Source organism: Schistocerca serialis, chromosome 2, assembly GCF_023864345.2.
Source record: "Schistocerca serialis cubense isolate TAMUIC-IGC-003099 chromosome 2, iqSchSeri2.2, whole genome shotgun sequence".
NCBI lineage: Eukaryota > Metazoa > Arthropoda > Insecta > Orthoptera > Acrididae > Schistocerca > Schistocerca serialis.
This window is the reverse complement of record NC_064639.1, coordinates 1,052,971,025-1,052,994,345: the sequence shown is the minus strand read 5'-3', so window position 1 is coordinate 1,052,994,345 and position 23,321 is coordinate 1,052,971,025. Positions and strand designations below refer to the sequence as shown.

The window sequence follows — 23,321 nt, the reverse complement described above, 5'->3', positions numbered from 1 at the left end:
TGTTTATTCCTTCATGACGTTTGATGTAAATAATTCATTGCAGTTCAAAAGGAACAATGAAGCACATAATTAAAGTACTAGAAGAAAAAGATGGCATTCATTACTCCACATTAAAATTGTCTTTAGCACAAAAAGGGGTACACAATGTCGCAGCTAAAGTTTTGGTCACTGACTCTGTGATATACAATACCTGACAGACAGCAGAGTAAAATTCGAAAACAAACTGAAAAAAGTTTCTTCTTGACAACTCCTACTCTGGAGAAGAATTTCTGAGTGTAATGTGTAGAATATGGTGGGTAAGTGTTACTGACACACATCTTTGTATTTGATGATAATAATAACAAACTTATAAATTTTCAACATGTAGCCATATTTACAAGTTGGTTTGCCGTGTGAATGTAAAATAACTCGTTCCACATGTGGAACATGAAATAACTAACAATCATTAATCCTTATAGCGATTCGTGGTTTTTACATGGCTGTTTAGTGTCCTTTCTGATTAGCTTATGTGAAAAGCTATTTTCCAACAATGATATGAATTTTTCATGGAATAAATTAATTCACTTATTACCTTTACCCAGGTCACACTATCCTTTTCCCCCTTCACTCTGTCTAGTTCATATTACGGATGATCTAATTAAACATGGAGGGCACAAATCTTAGCTTCCTTTTCAACAAATTTCTTGTCTGTTTTGTAGAACCAACAGTTCCATGGGAGAGCCTCATTGGGATCCCCAGTACATTCCTCACTACAATCATCACACTGTAATTCCAGTACACAATCTACACATACTAACCCCTGTCTGACTACCCTACAATAACATCCACTTTTATCATGTGTAGTAACATGGACTAAACACTTAAAAGTAGAACTAAATCACCTAACACACTTTAAACTACATGAAATTTTGTTAGTTATGAGCCACAAAAATATTAGACCTACAGGTTAGCACTTCAGGTGTATGTTATAATATAAAAGGTAGTTATTTCCACTTAAAACAAGAACTCTTCACTCACTTAACTGCAGAATGTGTTAATTAACTTACTCTTGATATTACATAACTTTCAATCACTACTCATCCTTAACATTAGTTGACATTGAACAATGTTCAGCAAAATACGACCTACCAAACATGGTATAAGTTTATGTGATAATTTAAGTACAAAACTTCAGACGTAAATGTAACAAAGTGACAACACTGTCATTGTTTTTGTACATATTTCGTTAAAATATGCTTCACTCACTCACTTTTCCCTACAAAAATTATCTTTTCTTCGCTATTAACACAAACATAGCTACAGGGAGACACCCGTGCTGCCAACCTCCAGTACTACGTAGTTCAGATGCTGGTCAGGGGATCCAAATGGCACAGGTTGTGAAGCACAGATTATGGGTGACTCTGCTCTTGGCCACAGTTTGGTGAGGACAGCTGGTTGATTGTTACACAAAAGTTTCAGCAGAGGTAGTATATAATATGACTAGTTTCACCGGTGGTCCTGCTTCTGATGGGATATTTGCTGGGTGACTGCATAAGACTGGTCTCGTTCGTGGTTCTAGTGCAGGTGCGTGACCCATAACACAAGGGGTTAAGAATAAGTTTGACTTAACAATGGGCTGGATATTTTGTAGATTGTTTAGGTGGTGGAATATTTCTTAGGGAGAGGTGTGAAGGATTTTTCTGTAGGATGTTCCTCATTTCCAGAATTGTTGATAAGTAGTCAAAGGTCTGGCAAGGGAGGCAACTAAATTTTTCCATTCCAAGGTGGTATTGGATAATGAGGGGAGTGCTCCTTCTCAGCATGTACATAGAGGTGATTGGAGGATTAAAGGCATGTCCCATACCAGATCCACAAATGACTCATTTCTACTCAGTGTGCTTGTTGCCTCTCCCTCACAGTTGGCAGCAACTCCGTTGTGCCTTCCCTTTCCTTCCCATTCCTTCAATGCCCCCTTTTTTTCCACTCAACCACTCCAAATTGATCAACTCCTCACGCCAGTTGAGATGTTGTGGCAGTGTAGCATATTCAGTCAAAGATAGCTTGGCCATGCAGGTGTGTGTTGTATTCTGTAATTATCTCTATAAAATGACAATGTTTTGAAACTCAGCCACATCTTTTGTCTGATTTATATGCGTTCTGATCACTAGAGGCTCCTACTATACAGCAAATTGTTACTTTTATTCCTTGCATCTTATTATATTCCACCAAGGACATTCCAGTACCATATTTATTTCGCTATCTCTAATTTTTGAGTGTGCGGTGATGATGGTAGTAGTATTCTCACATATGAATACATTATTAGATTTGGAATTCAGTATTTTGATGTTCTGTCTCATGAATTCCATTTAAGACTGAACTACTCCATGAGAGATTGAATGGAAGGCTTAGATTCATTTGTTGACTTTGCATTGGATCAAGATAGCCAGAATATGACTGTGGAAATTATAGTTAGCATCATACAAAGTCGTACTTAAGTTTGCGTGAGTTCATATTAAATTTTTGATATCAGCTTTTCGCAGAACATTTTTGTGAGAATTGTTTGCACTCCATTTTCCAGAACAGTAAGCTTGTTGCTGTAAACACTCAGACTGCTGTGGAGATGTTCCTTTGCATATGTGTTGCTGAACATTTCTGCGATTTGTACTGTGCAGTTCCAACAAACTCTCCGTTTTCCATGAATGCTTCAGCAGATAATAACTATTATTTGAATATTCTTGGCTGGCATATTTTCTTATGTGCACTATAGAGTTTTAGGTAGCCTAAAAAAATAAAAGTTCTTTTGAATTATATGAAAATGTATAATGTCTTAGAGGCCGCAGATTGGAGCCGGTTTTGACCCTCTGTGTACAGCTTTTCTTCTCACGGTGAACATTGTTTATGAATTTCTATTATGTAATCTAGCTAAGTCATAAACCGAGTATCTTTGGGCCTGGAATGGTACAAAAACATTGTAGAACTGAAGAAAATGCACTGATCATGACCTACAGCCCAGGATTTCAAGATATTCAGTGCAATTAGTGGTTTGGCATTACTGTGGCAACCATACAAAGTTTTTAATCAAATGAGAGGCATTGAAGCCATTCCAAAATTTGTAACCCAGAAAACTGTTGCCTGCTTGTGAAGAACAAGAATGTTAAAAAAATTGAAGGCGACAACTGAAATTGACATACACATTCCCCTAAAGAAGACTTAAAACCATTGCTATCATCTTACTCCTCAAATGATCCTATCAGTACTGCATACGGTGAACGTTCATGGGAAGAACAGAGGTGGGTCATCCATAATGAATCAGTATCGTACTGATGATAATACTGAGAATAATACATCATTAATTACTTCAGCTAATGTAGTTGAAAAATATTAATGAAGGATGTTGTACTTTTATTTGTTTTTGTCTGAGACATAATCATTGGCTTGATACCTGAAAACTGCCTGGAAGAGAAGGACGATGTAAAGACTGGAAGTTGTCTTCAAAAGCTCAAGTTGCCAATACACAGTTGTATTGTCATATTGTGATATACCTCCAAGTATAGTCTGTCAGTAAACTGAAGAGCGAGCGAGCAGAGTCCCCACTCTGCCGACCCAGCTACATCACAAGGCACTTCTACAGGCTGTTTGACAACATAGTACTGGCCCTGCCGCGTGTTTATTTGTAGACAAATACATTAAGACCATAAGGAATACAAAAAATGAAAACTACTTCTGAAAAACAACATTATAGAGTAAATAATATTAACATAAGAATGGAGGTCAGGATTCTACTACAAACATAGAGCCGAATGCCTATTCATGTGGGAATTTAAGGCTTGTTCTTACTTTGTGTTTCTACTAAAAGGTAGAAGTTTTCTTTGAAAGACTGCATTGAAACTTTACAATTCTTGAAACACGAAGAGTGTTTAAAAAGTAAGCAGAAATTTATAATTTTGTGTGTTGTATTAGTCCGATTTGCACCACTTTTTTGTCACTGTCTTCGTAAATGTGTCTCAAAAGTGTGTGTTCAATGTTATCCATATGAGGTATTTACTCTGTTGTCAGCTGTCAAAAAGGTTACATGTGTTTTGTTAGCATCAACGATTATTTGTTTTGTATAAAAATAGATTAGAGAATCTGTATTAAATTTTGTTATAAGAATGGAATATAGTGTATGAAATTTTTAGAAATGTTAAGTATTACTTTTGGTGAGCCTGTTATGAGTGAACCAAGAGCATACAAGCGGTATAAACATTTCAAAGCAGGTGTTGAAGGACAGCAGTTTTACAAGCATGGATGAGATTAAACATGCACAGTTAAGAGACCTATAAACTATCACGAAGAAACAGTTCCTAAAGTGTTTTGGGAATTGGGAAAAGCACTGGCATATGTGTTTATTATGTAATGGGGAATATTTTGAAGAGGATAGCATTGCTGTTGATTAACAATAAACTTCTTACTAAAAAATAAAAATAATATGTGAACACACCTCATATGTCAAGCTTTTTGCTTAGAAGTCTAGAATCGGTGTACATGTTTCGAAGGAAATTTCAGCAGTGCTTAGAATAGCTATTGCATACATGTTTTAAGTGATACATCTTCGAATCAGGTGGATAGTGATTGAGATAGAGATTTAGTGTTCCATAAGCATCAAAGGTTTTACGTGATTTTCAAATTGTCTGTAATGGTGGGTTTCCTCCCAAAATTATTCGTTTTCCTTCATCGCGATTCCAGTAAACCATGCGACTTATTTTCGCATTTCTTCCTTATGAGTCCTATTGGGCGAGGCTGACGTTTGCATAAGTTGCATCCCATTGATTGGGACTGGTAATATTAGCCAACAGTTCTTTTTGGGACACCTCTTTAATACACATAATAACATTAGAGACAATCAAACGCTCGTTATTCCCCAAATACCTCCTCTTCTTCATATTCTGCACATTTTCTTGCAATGCTAGATGATTATCCATCACTTCCGGATATCGAAGTATATCAGTAAGTATACAAAGTTAACTGACTGACACTGGTAACTAGGATCCCACAAACAGAAACGATGTATACCACTGCATGCCGATCTACGCTGCTAGACAGCTAACGGGCAGCAGATTTTGGGCGCCCCTGTAGGCCGGTGGCAGTGTTCTTACAAGAAAGGCCACTTCCCCCCACCAAAAGTGCTACTCACTCTTGGGTTTACAGACAGACTGTAGTAGCACAGGCTTCCTTAAAATGGAAGAAAGTATCTATAGAGTATTAGCATTATCTATTTTTATTGGTTGAAGGGTAACATTATTGACAGCTGAATGGTGCTTTCAGAGCTCACACTCGCAAGTATCTGAACTCAAGCTTGACCAAGCAGTTAGTTGGGAAAATGCTATGATAGCTCCTGAAAATTGCATTATTCTTTCCTGGTTTGAGGGACTTTACGAAACTTGCCTTCCATCCTTGAGTCAGGAAGGGAGGAGAATCTCTTTCCTGTTTCTTCCCACCACCAATAGTTTGATGCCCAGGCAAGGTGGTCTTCTTTGTGCTTACATATAGATCACCTAGAAAAAGATTTCTTGACTTCTATTATAGGGTTCAAAGCGTGAATAAAATACTGATGTAGGAGTGCTCTTCGAAGCTTTATCAACATAAGGAATGTTGTGTTGGATGGTGTTCCTGGGACTTCCATATTTTTATGGACTCCTGCTGATGACATCAGTAGGGCACAAATGCTCCTCACAAACATTAGTGTGCAGATGCCAAGAAAAAGCCTTTAGTTCCAGCGCATAGAAAACAGCACACACTGTTGGAAGACACCTACTTAGTTATGACAGCAGACTGGGCGAGGGAGGGGGTTGGGGGGTGAAGAAACATCAGTTGCCAAGTACTGATGTTTCCCCGTGACAAATGCCACTGCACTTCACAATCAGTCATTATCACCACAGTTACTCCATTGAAAGACTTGCGTATGTGTTGACGCGATAGCTATTTCATTGTTCAGTAGATAGTTTTTAAAAATCTCTTTGACAGAGTTAGTGAGATCTATGAAAACATACTTGTGCAGATATTTCCATGTCTATACTGGAACAATGTTAAAGAGAAAATGATATGATCTCTTCAAGAGCAGAGAAGGTCTGACGAACATTATTTCTTAATGAAGACTTTTCCGTGGGATGAACTAATCTTATTTCAGAAATGCTCAGGAAAGAAGTCATATAGTTGCATTTTGGAAGACAATCTTCAATTGCATAAAATATTGAGGAACATCCTTACTTCATTAAGTCTTTTGAAAGAATAACATTTCAGTCTAACTAGACACATGAAGTATTTATGTTGTGTGACAGTAAATTGTACAAACACACTAATTTCAAAATGACTACCAACTCTGGCTGTCATCAGCCATTGACAATGTGATTTCTGCAGTGGTGGGAATGAACCATCTGTTTTATGATCTGATGTTAGCTGATAACTCTGATAAAGGTAATTTCATTTTGAAATTAGAATGGTTCTGCTGGACAATAAATTATCTTCAGATTCATTAAGATCTTTCTTGTTTACCACTTACATAGAAATATGGTTGCTTTGCTGTTCATTCAGCCTGGCTCTATTGAAGTCTTGTTATTTATTTTATGTATATATTTATATGTATGTGTAGAAACATGCATGGTATATATGTGTTGTATATTTTCAGTGTTGTTGGTGTACTTCTCAGAGAATATAAATGAAATCGCTGCTAGCAAATGGAAGTAAGTAAAATGACATTGAGTATTCTACATTTACTATAAATAAGCAGCAAAACTGACCTCAAGCTGCTAAAGTGGATCAAATTGAAAGGCTTGCACACCTGGTCAAGTTTATAGATGTCTGGAAAAATATGAATTGTCTTGTTGTGAGAGAGATTATGTGAAACAACAGATATTCTCGCAGATAAATGCTGAATCAGATGAAAAAAAACAACAACAAAGAAATGAGAAAGTTACAGGAAGGAAAGAAGTATGAAACCACAGAATACACAATGATGATAGAGAGAGGGGGGCGGGGGGGGGGGGGGGGGGGCAGAGTATAGTGTGGCAGAGGGAACATGAGTGCATTTATTCTTGTAGTATTACATTCTAGAATTGTGTTTCTGACACTGACTAGGTAACAGCTTGACAGTTGATGTTAATATGAACTCCATTATGAACAGGCTTCATCCTGCATAAAAACCGCCCTGATTCAATTTCTCCATTGTTTCTAGAAATCAGACAAAATAAATATCTGGACTGTTCCTCCTTCAAGACTGTGGTAAAGTTAGTTTTCAGAATGATTTAATTTTTAATTTCTAATTGCATATTATAGGACATTAGACCTCTACGTTCCAGCCTGTCTTCCAACCTAACTGAATAGAATAGTTTAGGTGTTGCTCAAGTAAACTCCTTAAATTGGATGATCAAAAAGTTTTTACTAAAATGGAAAAAAAAGAAATTACTTCATTTTTAATCAAATAAAATTTAGATTTCAGTAGAGTTTCCTTTTTCTACAAGAAAAATGATGTAGCATTTTCCAAGACTTTTCAGTTCCTCACAGAAATAATTTTATTTAAATCAGGAAAATATCGCATGAAGAATAGAGTGAATGCTTGGACAATAGTACATTTTGGAACTCCTTAAGGACCAATATGCCAAAGACTTTTTTGTTGCCTTTTACTGCTTTTGGGGGTCAAAAATAAGTACTTTTTGTTTCCTGCTTTCTTCATCCATTTAACTATATTTTCTGTTTTCCAATTTAAATGCTATAAATATTTAAGCCATAAGACTCTGTCATCAAGTACAAAAATTTGAGAATTGAAATATGTCCACTATGGTAAAGATGGTATGACAAGTTAAAAAAGAGAGAGAGGGATATATATACATGTGTATGACAAACCCCTTCCCTCAAAAATACAGGGTGATTCAAAAAGAATACCACAACTTTAGGAATTTAAAACTCTGCAACGACAAAAGGCAGAGCTAGGCACTATCTTTCAGCGAATTAAGGGAGCTATAAAGTTTCATTAAGTTGTACATTTGTTCGCCATTTCAGCCAATAAAGTTTTTGGTCCCTTTTTCTTCGAAGGTGCTACTGTAACTGGACTACAGTATCTGGAGATGTTAGAGAACTGGCTGTTCCCTCAGCTCTGCGTTGCGAAACTCTAGACTTTCCAAAGTGGTGTTGAGTTCAACAACTGTCACTCCATTCTCTCATCTCCAACCTCAGCATACAGGTCCAGTACAAGTCCACGAAACAACACAAAATGCCTTAAATTAGTTTCCTAATAACTTTAAACAAATTGTAAACAGACATGTTTTCACACTATTACAATATAAATGTTTTGTTATGATTTTGGGTGTTTATAAACAAAGACAATGTTTTTGTTTTGGTCACAGATGTAGCTACATACAGCTGGGGCATTGCCCCTCACACTCTTTAAGAGTTCTGTGCTTGCTCGCACAATATGTTACTGCTGACTTGCTTTGCTAATGACTCGCGCCACTAGCCGATGTCGTCTACTGTGCTCTTTAAATCTTACCTACGGAAGCTTACAATTGCGATTCACAGATACTTTGAGAGAACATTTTAGAATCTTGCTTCAAGCAAAATGCACAAGCACTCATTTACCAAATCATTGATTCATTCCACAGTGTGAGGTATCATTCCTCCTGTATATGAATGTCACAATTGCTACAAAAAGTGCTAGGGGATCTCTAGTCGTATAATGACAATGTATTTTGTACTGACTTTCATTTACGAACATTGCGTGAGTTTGTAATGTGTAGCCAGACTTCAATTAATCAGAAATTTTATCCTGCTGTTAAGCTACTATCGCTGCATTGCTATCCATTAAATTCAACAAAATATTTCTTGTGAAGAATTTACATTGTTGGTCACACTTGGTACATTGCTGTTCTTTAAAATGACCAACTGTAATTTACACTGCTATACAACTACTATAGGCACATTGCTGTCCTTTCAATTTGATGAAACGTTTTTTACACTTTTCTTCAGTATTATGTAAGCACCGTGCCATTCTGCACTTATTTATATGAATGTGTCATAAAGACATCCACTTCACAGGGTTACAAATAAAATAAACACAACACCTATACATTTCATAAGTATGTGGAGATGGAAGAACATTACACTCACACCTTTTACCAGAACATAAGTAAGCAGCCCACAACAGCAAACCATATTGATGATTCTGTTGTCTATGATGTGGTCTTGCGTTGTGAAATTCCAGACTTTCCAAAGTGATGTTGAGTTCAACAACTGTCACTCCATTCTCCCATCTCCAACCTCAGCAAACAGCAACAGTACAATTCCATGAAACAATACAAAATGCCTTAAATTAGTTTCCTAATAATTTTAAACAAATTTTTAAATAAGCATGTTTCTATACATTATTACAATGTGAATACATAATACGCAGTGCTTTGTTTTGATTTTTGGAGTTATAAACAATGCCAATATTCACATCGTACTACAACAATGATTCATCAATGTTTTTGTTTTTGACACAGGTGTAGCTACATACAGCTGGGGCATTGCCCTTTGCACTCTTTAAGAGCTCTGTGCTTGCTCACATCATATGTTACTGACCCACTTTGCTAATGACTCATGCCGCTAGCCGGCATCACCTGCTATGCTCTTTAAATCTTAACTACAGAGGCTTACAATTGTGAGTCACAGATACATTGAGAGAACATTTTTAGAATCTTGCTTCAAGCAAAATGCACAAGCACTCATTTACCAAATCGTTTGCTTCATTCCACAGTATGAGGTACCATTCCTTCTACACTTGTGTGTCATTGTTGCTACAAAAAGCGCTAGTGGAACTCTATTCATGTGATGACTATCTGTTTTCTACTGACTTTCATAAACAAGCATTATGTGACTTTGTAATAGTAGGAGCTGATTAACTTATCCTTAGCATGACCTTTACTCCTTATTCCTTTCATATTTAGAACCAGTGTGTGTTTGACTCTCTATCCTTCATATTTCGTGGCCTTCTATTTAAACCTTATTTGTTATGTTTATGTCTTTTATGAGATTTCCATGTCAGAGATGTGTCCTATGTCGACAATATATCTACTTCCTTTTACTTCATAAAATAGTTGGCAGAAACCACTTTGCCCATAAGTACTACTTAATGGCTAACTTACCTGCTGCCTTTTGATTTTCTTCCCTCCCTCTTCATAAATGATCAGCCGACCTTCAAGAGCCATCGTTTTGCTTTCCTGTTGTTAAATTATTTTCAGGCATAAGGTCTCTGTATCACTGTTATAAACATTTAAAAATTGTTCCACTACATACTTTATCCCCCACTGCACACTGTACACCTCGCAGCATTGTTCCCGATCCTGGAGAAACATTGATCTACTGCTTCAGAAATTCTGATTGGAGCTGACTAAAGACCATAGATCTAGATCTTGTCGGTGGTCTTTTGTATGGCAGTGCTGGTGGATCCTTTCGTACTATGATGAACGTTGAAGTAATCCATCCCATTGAAGATTCACTGTTGTTGAGTGGACCTTCAAATTCCTTGATTGAGAAGTCCTCATCACTGATCTGCACCTCAGGACTGTAGTAGGGCTTCATATGGAAGACTTAGATGGTGTCTACATGCTTATGTCTTCTTGAACAGTTATAATCCTCAGGTTTGTATGTGATTTCCAACAAGTGATGGAGAATATGATACAACCAGATTTTATTAACTTTATTAACAGTGCTTTATTAACTTTTCCAAGAATCCAACTTTCCACGCAGGCATAAAAATCCATATCAAAGTCTGCAGGGCTGTATTTCACTGGCCAGTGCTTGTTGTTTTAGTGCTTGTGATCTTTCTCCTGGACATACAGAGTGCATATACTAGCCATCTGTTTTGCTTCTTCAGTCTTGGGGATGAGGTGTTTCACATATTTCTTCAGAGTATTGCCCACTTGGAACAGGAACAGTGTATCCATTGTCACTTCGGCCTCACCAGAAAGGTCTGTATGAAGCCCGTAGCGTCTCGCTTTGCTGTGTTGTATACAAAGGCCATAAGGGACAATATTGTATTCTAGTCTCTCAGTTAGACATCAGCATAAATTGATAACATACTGCTCACCTCTTATTAAAGTATACTATGAAGACGTTCATCTGTTGGAGGTAGGTGGAGCCCTGCAAGCACACATTCTGTACGCGACTACAGTGATTGTGACAGAGCATGAATACACATTGCAAATTTTGGCAGAAATTGTGAAGATGACTGACGCTGGCTCTGATTGAGTGAGCAGTTGTCAACAGCGATGCAGATGTCGCGCTTGTCCACAGCCACGTGGACGTCATGCACTCAACACTCACTTGCTATGAATTTGCAGTGTGCACCGCATGCACAATGTGCTCCATTACACCAGAGTTAGGCAATATTTATGTGACTAACAAATAACACCTACTGATAGAAATTATTGTTCATTATTAGTGAATAACGAGTGAAATATTTATTCAAAATTTATTGTTGTAGGAGAGTTCGTGTAGAATGTAAATACTTTAGGATTAATCGAGACCACTCACCAGAAGTAGAAGCATCAAATTGAAGATAAGCACACAAAAGAAAGAAAACTTGCTAGCGCGCGCACACACACACACACACACACACACACACACACACACACACACACAGAGAGAGAGAGAGAGAGAGAGAGAGAGAGAGAGAGAGAGAGAGAGAGAGAGAGAGAGACTGTGCCGCTACATGGTGCCAATGCTGTTTTATGGCAGGTAGACTAGTTTTCACAATCAGTGACTGCCTGCCATAAAATAGCGTTGGTACTGTTGTTCTAGCTGACTCCGTATAGGTGTGTGTGTGTGTGTGTGTGTGTGTGTGTGTGTGTGTGAGAGAGAGAGAGAGAGAGAGAGAGAGACTGCAATTTGGTACTTCTGTTTTTCGGTGGGTGGTCTCCTTCAATCTAAAAGTACATTCAAAACATTATTTATGTGAACAAAAGCAATTATTCATCACCTATGAATAAAAAAACCTCATGAATAATAGATAAATTTGAAATTCAGTGACATTTATTGCTCCAGTTATTTGTCTTTTACTGAACAAACGTACATTTTGTTGCTACTGAATTAGTTTTCTGAACGACTGTTTTCAAACACCTCATCAGGAGGTTTATTTGGGGTCCAAAGATGTGTCATTGTGACTTATTAAACAAAATGTGTTGTACATTGTCAAAGAGGATATTGGTGTGTTATATCTCCTGAAATCATGTTTATTTAAGGTTAATGATATAAAACTTTGAAATCTCAATTTTCTTTGCCAAAAACCGAGAAATCATCTACTCCCCTGTGTTCTTGTTGTGATTGCAATTTGGCTTCAACTCCAAGTTTGTTCTTGTGGTTTTCTGTTAAGGTTTTTGGCATTGATCTTGCATAAAATTTGTGATTGCCCAGCTGTTGTGCAATGATTTGATGTAATAAACTTCATTGAATTTGTGGAAAACCAAACAAGAGCTCTGTCATTGTGAATCAATAGTTTTCTTGAATTTCTCATAGACCTTCACAGCCAGTTCATCAGTCACAATGCTTGATTGTCCACTTCACTCTTCATTGTGAACATTAGTTCATCCACTTTGAAACCTAATGCACCATCGGTGCACTCCGCTTTCAATGATTGTTATTTCCGTATGCTTCACAAACATGTTGATAAATTCCAATTGGTGAATGCTTTTTTGTCAATGAAAACCTTATTACTGACCTCATTTCACAACTCTTGATATTTTCAATTTTGGGGCACATTTAAAACTTTTATTATGAAATAACAGGAAATGATATGAACCAAGTGTTGGCACGGGTGAATGCTGGCTGAACAGCAAATGCTCGGACAGCAGTATTGCTGCACTAGTCCCGCCCATCGTCACTGCATGCCAAAACGTAACCAGCTTTCTGGATAGTCCTTGTATGAGAACATTCCAAGAAAATTTTTCACAACATGAATGTGCCAAGAAGTCAGAATACACAAGTGATGTTATTTTTGTATATCAGAATGGACGCCATTTTGATTCACTAGGTTTCCCAAGAGTTTTATTTCTTGTGTGCTGGAGGCACTTATTCAGATACAGGCAGAGACATGCAGTCTGATGAACATGCTTCTATACAGTTTTCAAGTGGCTTAGATGTCCTTCAAATGTATTCAAAAAAATAACAAATGTGATCCAGATGAAAGAGGTAACTGGTGCATTGCACGATCCAAATGGCATAATTTTGAACTCATAGATGCCATCAGGAGCTACAAAGAAAGTAGAAAGTCTTTTACCTGTCAATCTCGATTTGCCAATAGTTGCAGGTTCATAGTTGAGAAATACTTTCTTCCTCTCAAGCAGTGTATGGTGTCATCATTCCATCGTTTTGTTCGTTTGTGAGTAGCTGACACAGAAATTCCATGTGCCATCTTTTTTCACAAGAGCCACAGGAGAAGACCAGGGACTCTCTGAATGTGCAGTGTGTCTTCTCCACTTCCTCCCTGATTCTCCATTGTTCAGCAGGTGAACAATGCATAAAATTTGTTATAGGCTAGCTTCTATGCAATGATTTGATGCAATAAACTTACTGGGTAATTGATGAATTGGCGCATGACCACCAGTGTTGTTACGGTGTATTACCATGGGTCACTTGGGCTATCATTTCTGTGTTCTGAATTTGAAAGTACCTGAAAATTGGTACAGAATGGCTGACATTTGCCAACGTTGTTCCTCATTCAGGCCCAATGCTATTGGCAGTTCAATAGCATCTTCCTCCCTTGTGTTTTCTTTAACGGTAGTGCAACACAATTATTTGTTGATGTCATTCAGCAGTTCTTCCTGAACAGCTTCAGCTATCTTATGCTCATGCCACCTTACCCAGATACAATATTTATGATTGTCACTAGCACGTAGATTTCCTTTGTGAGCCTAAGTAGCTTTTGTAATCAAAAGAATCTTCATAGTTAAATTGAGCATCAAGCTTGACTACTGGACTGTGTCTTGTTCATGACAGCAGGCTGAAGGATTTTCATCGGCTTCTCCTCCATAGGTGATCACCTCACTTAGTTTTCCTGAATCCGGCAGCTAGGCAAGCAAAACCAACAAAAGCTTCACAGTTTAATTGAGCATTGCTAAGTGAGCAATTGGTACATCTGTATGACAGCAGAGAACAGCTATGGCACGTTGGAGAGCAACCTCATCCAAGGTACAGCCATAGGTTTTGTCCCATAGGTTGACTATAATCATCTGCAGTTGACTGGTGGGAACAGAACTAGTGTGATGCTATACATCTGGCAGCTTAGTAGTCATTGAAAATGCATCTTCTCTCTCTGTGTTACTGTATAGCACGTCCAGGTCATCAACCATGGAAACATACCAGTGTGTTGTACTCAGTCTTCAAAATTTGTGTGCTTCTGAGGGGTTGTACTTGCATTTGTCAGGCTCTGGGTTGTCATTTGACAGTTGCAGCATATGTCTGACCCAGCCTAGTCCATTCTTTCTGGCATGCTCGAATGGTGGCATAGATTGGTGGCGTAGATTGGTGCTAAAGATAAATACACCTCTTCTTCAACATTCTCTACTACCTCTTGACATAGGGGGTCGACATTCTTGATAGCTAGCTTTTGCTTAATAGGCTCGACAGTTCTGGCTGCCATAATATGGTGTCTCTCTCCTCCTACAACCTGGCATACGAGAGATGCGAGGTGACAGTGGTCATACACAACTTCCTTAGGGATCATATTTGGGAGCTGGTCATACCTCTTTTGTCTGACTCTTTTTCTGTTGCATGTCCTCTATCGTAAGGAACCACTTGATGATTTCCTCAGTTGTAGTGACAGTCTTTACAAGAAGAGCTTGGTACATGCCTTCTGTGACTCCATTCATCAAGTGTAATGTTTTGTCAGCTTCTGTCATATGTGTATTCACAGTGTAGCATAGGGCCAAAGCATTCTGTATGTAGGACTGACATTTCCCCTTTATGTTGGGCACTGTTCTTTATTTGTTTTTCCACTAAGCAGACTTGCTGCTGATTTTCACCAAATGTTTTCTTCAGTTCAGCCTGGAATTCAGCCCAGATATTGAACTTCTCTTCATTGTTCTCAAGCCAGCCCTTGGGTGTGCTGTCCAGGTAGGAGTACACATTTACCAAACACATCATATCATCTAACCTGTCATACCTGGCCACTCGGTCAAAACCATTCAGCCATTTTGTCAGGTACTGTACAGCATCGCCAGAAAACATTGATGGATATGTTGTGTGCAGATGTATTACTGCTGTTTGGAATTCAATTGGCCCTCATGAATATACACACTGCGGGGACAATGTACTGTTTGTATTCTGGTTCCTGTCTGTCTAAGCAACAGCTTGTATGTTGTCTAATTGAAGCCACAGTGATGTAGTTGTTTCGAATACCTGGTGTCTCCACCTAAGAAAGTCACATTGTAACCAGATTAAAATCTAAATCTGAAAACAGTCATCAGTGTAGTACAACACTTAGCACTCTAAGAATATTTATTATGAACATTGACATAAAGGCAGCACTGAACTCCTGTATGGAGAATGCTGCTATTTACATAAACATAGAAGATTCCAGAATATACAAAAATTACAATTGTAAGAAACTTTGAGAACATTCCAGAAACTATAAATACTAAATGACAAGCAATTTTTGGTGGTTGGGTTTGAACTGGCAACCGTCAGCATTTAGCCACTGATGCTATTACACCACACTGCATGTTGCACAGTTCATGGCACTACAGTATATATCAGTGCCCTGGAAATTCATGTCTCAGGGTATTAGGTTTTTGAGGGCAAAGATTGGCAAAAGTCTAAATACTTTCTTAGGACCCAGTTGCTGAGTATATTCACAAAGGAAACTCCCCATCACACCCCCTCTGATTTAGTGGTAAGGTGGCCCTGTGGATAGCACATCAAACAATGAACACGGATCAAACATGAAAACAGGAAGAAGGTGTACTGGACTGTGAAAAAAGAAACAAAATCGAAACAGTGAATGACCCAAGCTAAAGATGTGCAACATCGAACATAACTGAGTAGCCATGTTGTCATTGTTATGTGGTCACGGTGTTGAACTGCAAAAGTGGAGATCTGTGTCCAAATCTCTCATGCCCTGTAACTTTTTTTCCAGGAAATTATGAACTGTCTGTCTTGTCATTGATGTGTCTGTTCACTGTATTCAAATGTGTGTCTGTGTCGTGGTGTAATGTCTGTTTGCAACAGCAAGGTGTGAGGAAGTGATCTCCAGACGCATGACTCTTATTTGTTGTACACAAGTGCCATACATTGACTCTTGCATTCCATTTTGTAAGTTTTGACTCTTGAATTCTTTTTTGTGACATAGTTCACACCCATTTATTTGTTGTTTTCATTCCAGTGAGAAGTCTGTGCAGCCTCTTGCCTACTTTCACTACTCAACACATTTACTTGCAACAGTAAATATATTACACCATATGACATAGTCTATAACCAATTTATAGTATGACAATTGGTAAAACTACAGTAGGAGAACAGACACCTCAATGATCGGATGGAAAGTTCATAATTTTGTGGGAAAAAAATGGGGTACAAGGGAGATTTGACCACAGATCTCTTCCATTTCGCAGTCCAACACCATCACCCCACAACTACACCAGCATGATACTTACAATTCACTCATTGTTGCACATCTTGAGGTTGGAACGTTCGCTGTTTTGATTTTGCCTCTTTTTTTTTCACAGATCAGCACACCTTTTTCCTGTTTTCATGCTTGATGTGCATTCAGTTTTGAAGGGCTTCCCACTGGGCCATTGTACAACTAAATCTAAGTGGGGGGGGGGGGGGGGGGGTGATGGGGAGCTTCCCTTGTCAGCACAGTGGAACTGACTCCCTGATACATCAAACAGGCTGTTTGAATTCTCCCATGGAATTTAGGAGATGGGAATCTGCTGTCAAACATATCCTCACCAACTTCATGCACATGACATCTGTTATACAGTCTTCCCACTTCTTTTTGTTATTTTTATGTAGTATAATTGTTTACTTATTTATTTATTACATTTTATTTAGATTATCCATCCCTCCCCTCCACCCCAACCCCAACCTTGCCTTTCCCCTCCCCCTCTTCCTCCCCCCTCCACCCACATCTGGTCCTCTCCCTGTCTGCACTCCTCTCCTCCCCTCCCCCCTTCCTCTTCTCTCTCTCTCTCTCTCTCTCTCTCTCTCTCTCTCTCTCTCTCTCTCTGTGTGTGTGTGTGTGTGTGTGTGTGTGTGTGTGTGTGTGTGTGTGTTGTAATAGGTACCATATAGTAAACGGCATAAAGTTCATAACCAGAAATAAGTAAATAATTCTTAATCGAATACAAACCGGTGGAAACATCTGCCTAAATACTGCAGGGCAGATGATGCAGACAACAGGAATTTTCAAGCATATAGAAATTATATGCTCAGAGACCAGAATTCTACATCCAGGCAATCTAAAGATCACTGCTCCTTACCAGTGTACTATTTTTGACATCCTACTCTCTGATGCCTCCCTCTCCATCTTTGTTCCATACAGTCCTCACAGCAGATAGAGTCCTTAAGTATGAGTGATACGCCATTCGTGTCTGACCTTCTCAACATATCCCTCTTTACTCCCTGAAGAACTAATAGACACTAAAGTTAGAATTAATGTTTCCACTTTTAAATGCATGTCAGAAGTACTGGAATTTTGCCTCCTGGAGTACTGGCCAGTCCTTCTATCTCTCTAATTTTAAAGTTTTGTCCAGTGAATTTTCGTTTTAAGGTGATTAATTTAATTTGAGCCTGTTAAAGTCATCATCATGTAGGAAGGCAACCCAATTTTTAGCCATTTTGCACATCCCCTCCATTAATCACTGGCAACCTATAAGATTCATTCTTTTTCCAAGTGGCTAACCGCGAGTTACGGCTAGACGGCGAGAGCCTCTCTCCTGTGTGCTGTACTGTTGCCATAGTTTGTGACAACCAAATTATTCATTCAGCTATTGATGTTCTTTTTTCTTGTAGAAATATAGCTGTGTATATGAATCTGTAAAAGTTTTAGTGCGATTGAAAAATGTCAGGTGGCAGCAGTAAGTGTGAAGTGCTTCACAAGCAAATGAGGGGGAGTATCTACCACATGTATAACTTTTTCAAAAGTGAATTTGAAAGTGGGACCCCTACTGTTGACATTTCAAGGCACAATAACAGACTGCAGAAGCATGTGTTGTCAGCAAGAGAACTGTAAAGAGCATTGTAAATGAAAGTATCAGAGCTGTAGGAATCTTGGGACTTCATGTTACATGGAAAGTATCAGAATCACAAGAACCCTGCAACACCAGTAAATGGTTTCGACAGCCATGTCTTAAAGTGCTCCATGTGAATGGTGAATACAGATCATCACAAGAGCTTGTTACAGTTACACATGAGAACATTAGCTTCAGATGTAGTGCTTCATATGTGTAAACAATTTTAAAAGGCATTGGTTTCAAATATGCTATAGAGAGAGTTTAGTTGAAAGAAGTGTTATAGATGCAGCACAAACCACATCTATTATAAAGACATACGATACAAGAGAAAGAAGTAGTTCTACAATGTATTACCTTTATGAAACATGGGTGAATCGGAATCATTCCAGGAAGACCTGCTGAAAAATGAGTGATGATACTGATGGTTTTACAGTTCCGATAGGAATAGGTTCTCAGGTAATTGTTCTGCGTGCTGGCTTTTCTTCTTGTTTTGTTCTTGAGAGCAAACTTAGATTTAGGTGGAAGAAAAACAGCAGTGACTACCATTCAGAAATCCACGCTTTCAGTCTTGTTAAGTGTTTCACTGAACAATTCTTGGCATATCTTCCTTCAAAGACAATCACTGTAATGTACCAGGCCATTTACCATTCAGCTGTTACAGAGAAAACACAAACACCAGTGTAGTGTTTCCTTCTTTGGGGCTCTCCCGTGAAAATAAAAAATAGAAAATCTGACTGGGTTTGAATTTTGATGGAATAAGTTACGGATAAGGTGGACTTCGTATTACTGATTGAGATAGTGCTGTAATTTGACCGGGAATGGCAGACCGTGTCGGCGACACTACAAAAAGTGACTGTAAGGAAATAGCATCAGAAATAAGTTGAAATTAACCTTATAATTCTGTCAGAAACGTAGTATCTAGTATAATATAGTCTTCGTGGCTGCATCTGGAATACTTCTTGATTTTCTTGTAGTATGTCCTGTTTTCATTGTTCGCTGGTCCTCTTGTTCTCCGTCTGATGAAAATTTCTTGAAGTTCTCACTGTCTGGATTAATTTATAAATTTGGTGATAACCATTGTGAATCACTACTGAAATAACTTACGCCGTGTGTTTGTTTCATAATATAGTTTTAATTTCCACTTAAAATCATTCTTTAACATCACTGCCAAAAAATACACGTCTTAAACGTATGAAGACAAGATAGCAAGAGAGTAATGAACTAGTTGTTAAGACAAGCACCTACGCAAAAGAAAAAAAAAAATCAAAATTACTTATGAAAATCTGTCGCTGACGCAGCGCTCTTCCGCAAACGCGATCGTAGGTCACATCTTTGCTCTGGCGGAGGCGCAGTAGTCAAAGTACCGTTACACCAGGAAAGAAGATATTTTGCCCTGACTTAAAAATAAAAATATTTCCCACAGTATCAACCATACTCTTGCAGCTCATTAATTTATGCAAGCAACATGGCAGAATGTGCAAACTTGACTTTCTTGCACGTGAATGTGGTCACACAGTTTTGCATTTACCAACATATCACTATTAGTATAATCCCATGGAATTAATTTGGGCACAGATTAAATGCTATATGGGGTTTAGGTAAACCTTCAAGATAACAGGCACCGAGTTGAGGGGGAGTATTTACCACATGTATAACTTTTTCAAAAGTGAATTTGAAAGTGGGACTCCTACTGTTGACATTTCAAGACACAAGCAGAGACTGCAGGAGCATGTTCAACATATTGTCCAAGAAAAAGTTAAGCTTTTCCCGGTGTTTTGTATGCTCTAATAGCGTACAAAAATGTTGCTTGATAAATTCAGCAAAACTCCAATATTTTCACAGGTAAATCAATGTCTTTTCCAAGCTACAAATTGGAAAATGCTCTAAAATGGCAGGGACAGTTCCTTGTCGATATACTAGTGGTTTCCAGTATTATCGGCCAGTAGTCCTTCAAGTTACTCACAGAAGAGTCACGTCGATCAGTTGTAGAATTTTGGAACACGTATTATGTTAGAGTATAATGACTTTTCTGGAAACTAGAAATCTACTCTATAGGAATCAGCATAGGTTTCGAAAAAGACGATCGTGTGAAACCCAGCTCGCCCTATTCGTCCACAAGACTCAAGAGGCCATAGACACGGGTTCCCAGATAGATGCCGTGTTTCTTGACTTCCGCAAGGCATTCGATACAGTTCCCCACAGTCGTTTAATGAACAAAGTAAGAGCATATGGACTATCAGACCAATTGTGTGATTGGATTGAAGAGTTCCTAGATAACAGGACGCAGCATGTCATTCTCAACGGAGAGAAGTCTTCCGAAGTAAGAGTGATTTCAGGTGTGCCGCAGGGGAGTGGCCTAGGACCGTTGCTATTCACAATATACATAAATGACCTTGTGGATGACATCGGAAGTTCACTGAGGCTTTTTGCGGATGATGCGGTGGTATATCGAGAGGTTGTAACAATGGAAAATTGTACTGAAATGCAGGAGGATCTGCAGCGAATTGACGAATGGTGCAGGGAATGGCAATTGAATCTCAATGTAGACAAGTGTAATGTGCTGCGAATACGTAGAAAGAAAGATCCTTTATCATTTATCTACAATGTAGCAGGTCAGCAACTGGAAGCAGTTAATTCCATAAATTATCTGAGAGTAGGCATTAGGAGTGATTTAAAATGGAATGATCATATAAAGTTGATCGTCGGTAAAGCAGATGCCAGACTGAGATTCATTGGAAGAATCCTAAGGAAATGCAATCCGAAAACAAAGGAAGTAGGTTACAGTACGCTTGTTCGCCCACTGCTTAAATACTGCTTAGCAGTCTGGGATCCATACCAGATAGGATTGGTAGAAGAGATAGAGAAGATCCAACAGAGAGCAGCGCGCTTTGTTACAGTATCATTTAGTAATCACGAAAGCGTTACGGAGATGATAGATAAACTCCAGTGGAAGACTCTGCAGGAGAGATTCTCAGTAGCTCGGTACGGGCTTTTGTTGAAGTTTCGAGAACATACCTTCACCGAGGAGTCAAGCAGTATATTGACCCTCCTACTTCTATCTCGCGAAGAGACCATGAGGATAAAATCAGAGAGATTAGAGCCCACACAGAGGCATACTGACAATCCTTCTTTCCATGAACAATACGAGACTGGAATAGAAGGGAGAACCGATAGAGGTACTCAAGGTACCCTCCGCCACAGACCGTCAGGTGACTTGCGGAGCATGGGTGTAGATGTAGAATTGTTTGCTTGTTTAATGGATTATAAATGTGGTCTCTCACAGTAATGTCAAATGAGTAAATTTAGACTCATAATGCCCATTGACAGTGAAAAATTTGACAACACACTAATAATTTTTATGATAGTCTCCTACATTAGTTCTTTAAATTAGTCTTTTCTACCAGTAATTCTTTTTTATGATTACACTTAACTACAGTCAAACACAACCCTATATATATGCCTTGTACTTTTAAAAATACTATCGAGTAGAAGCAGCTGTCAAGCAAATATAATGATTTCTGTTTGTGTTTGAAGTTGTTGTGGATTACATTTTTATGTCATATAATACAGTTCAAATAACAATAAATGACAGTTATTATAAACAGTTTGAATGACCTTGTCATTAGATAGTTGTCATTTTGAGAAACTTGTTCTTGATGTCTTCACAAAGCTGTGTCAGCTGTTCTCGCCTTCCGATGTCACATGGATTAAAGCGTGGAACAGTGGATGCAGTATCATCAAGACATGAAGTAAGATTTTCCTCGTGACAACTGACTGGTGTGTGTAAAATTTGTTATTCCCTTTGTAGATCTGAATGTATGATATGATGTTCTGTAGGCAAAACAACCTGATTGTTGTCCACAGCAAAACAGTTCATCAATGAGGACTTTGTGTGCTCCCTCTCTGCTGCGTGGCATGTGCAGAGCTCATCCCCTCCACGCTTTTCTACCACTCCGCTTCTATGCGTGGAAGTTCCACCCTATGTGACACGGCCTATAGTGTGTTAAAAATACAAAGAGTAACAATTTCCAACATGACAGCATGTATTGGCAAGATATTGTCAGTGAAGAAGCAGAGATGATGAATAAAAACCTCAGAGAAGAGGTCATGTAAAATAATAACAACAAAGAATTTTAGAACAAATCTGACATAAGTTGAATCAGCATCTCCCGGCGGCGTATCCTCAAAAGTCAGATGTTTGCAGCTAATGGCAATGAAAATTCACCTCAGTTCACATTAAAATAAGGCAAAAATTAATTCTATGAATTGTCAACCAGACTTCCCAAAGAATACTAGCAGAACACAGAGCAGCCAAAAAAAAAAAAAAAAAGTCCACCCCATCAAGGAGGAGGGTTCCAAGCATTTAGTTCCATGAATTCTCTGTTACTCTGACTGTGGATATGTTTCTCTGACCACAATTGCGATAAAATCCTCTGCTAAAACCTCAAACTCAAGTGTGTGCTACATGCCTGTGTTATAGATGCCTGTTGAATTTCTAATAAGTTCATTCAAATTTCAGGGCCACACATTACCTAGCATCTTATGGGAAAGTGATGGTTTATCCTTCTTAAGCTGCAGATGGGGAGTGTGGCTATCAGAGGGTACTAACACACAATCAACAAAGAGAAACGGAGTTGGCAGTCATTCTGAGAAAAATGAATTGTAAGATTTGTGTTAAGAGAGTAATAGACCACAAGTTTGCCATAATTTGTTTATAGTAAAGGAGAGAAAAGGCACTTCGCATAGGTCTCCTTTTTCTATATTCACAAAGATTTGGAAGTAATTGCTTGGTTTGTGAAAACAGTCAGTTGTCTTCATAACAGCACTCTGCTAATTTTTGTAGCTACAACACAACAAATGTCTAAACTTTTAGGCTGCAAGGAAACCGGGCTAAAGTAGCTGAAAATTCATAACATCCTTACTTTGAAAAAGGTTTAGTTAACTAGTATTGTGCAACACACATTGACTTCAAAGAAACAGTGGGGGGAGGATACCGTTTTAATATTCAGTATCCCTGCACTAATAGCGAATTAGTATGTTAAAAGAATTCCGGAACTTTGTCCACAAAATTTTTCTACATTTACTTTTTACATATTATGCATG

General features: G+C 38.3%; 1 protein-coding gene across 2 annotated transcripts in view; it reads left to right on the top strand.

The window, feature by feature from the left end:
• LOC126458502 (transmembrane protein 18) overlaps positions 1-23,321 on the top strand; it is a 44,837-nt gene that overhangs the window by 5,710 nt on the left and 15,806 nt on the right. For both annotated transcript variants that reach the window (XM_050095597.1, XM_050095596.1), the window contains exon 3: positions 6,644-6,698. In XM_050095597.1, the coding sequence (XP_049951554.1) occupies positions 6,644-6,698 (55 nt within the window). The remainder of the gene's footprint in view (positions 1-6,643; positions 6,699-23,321) is intronic.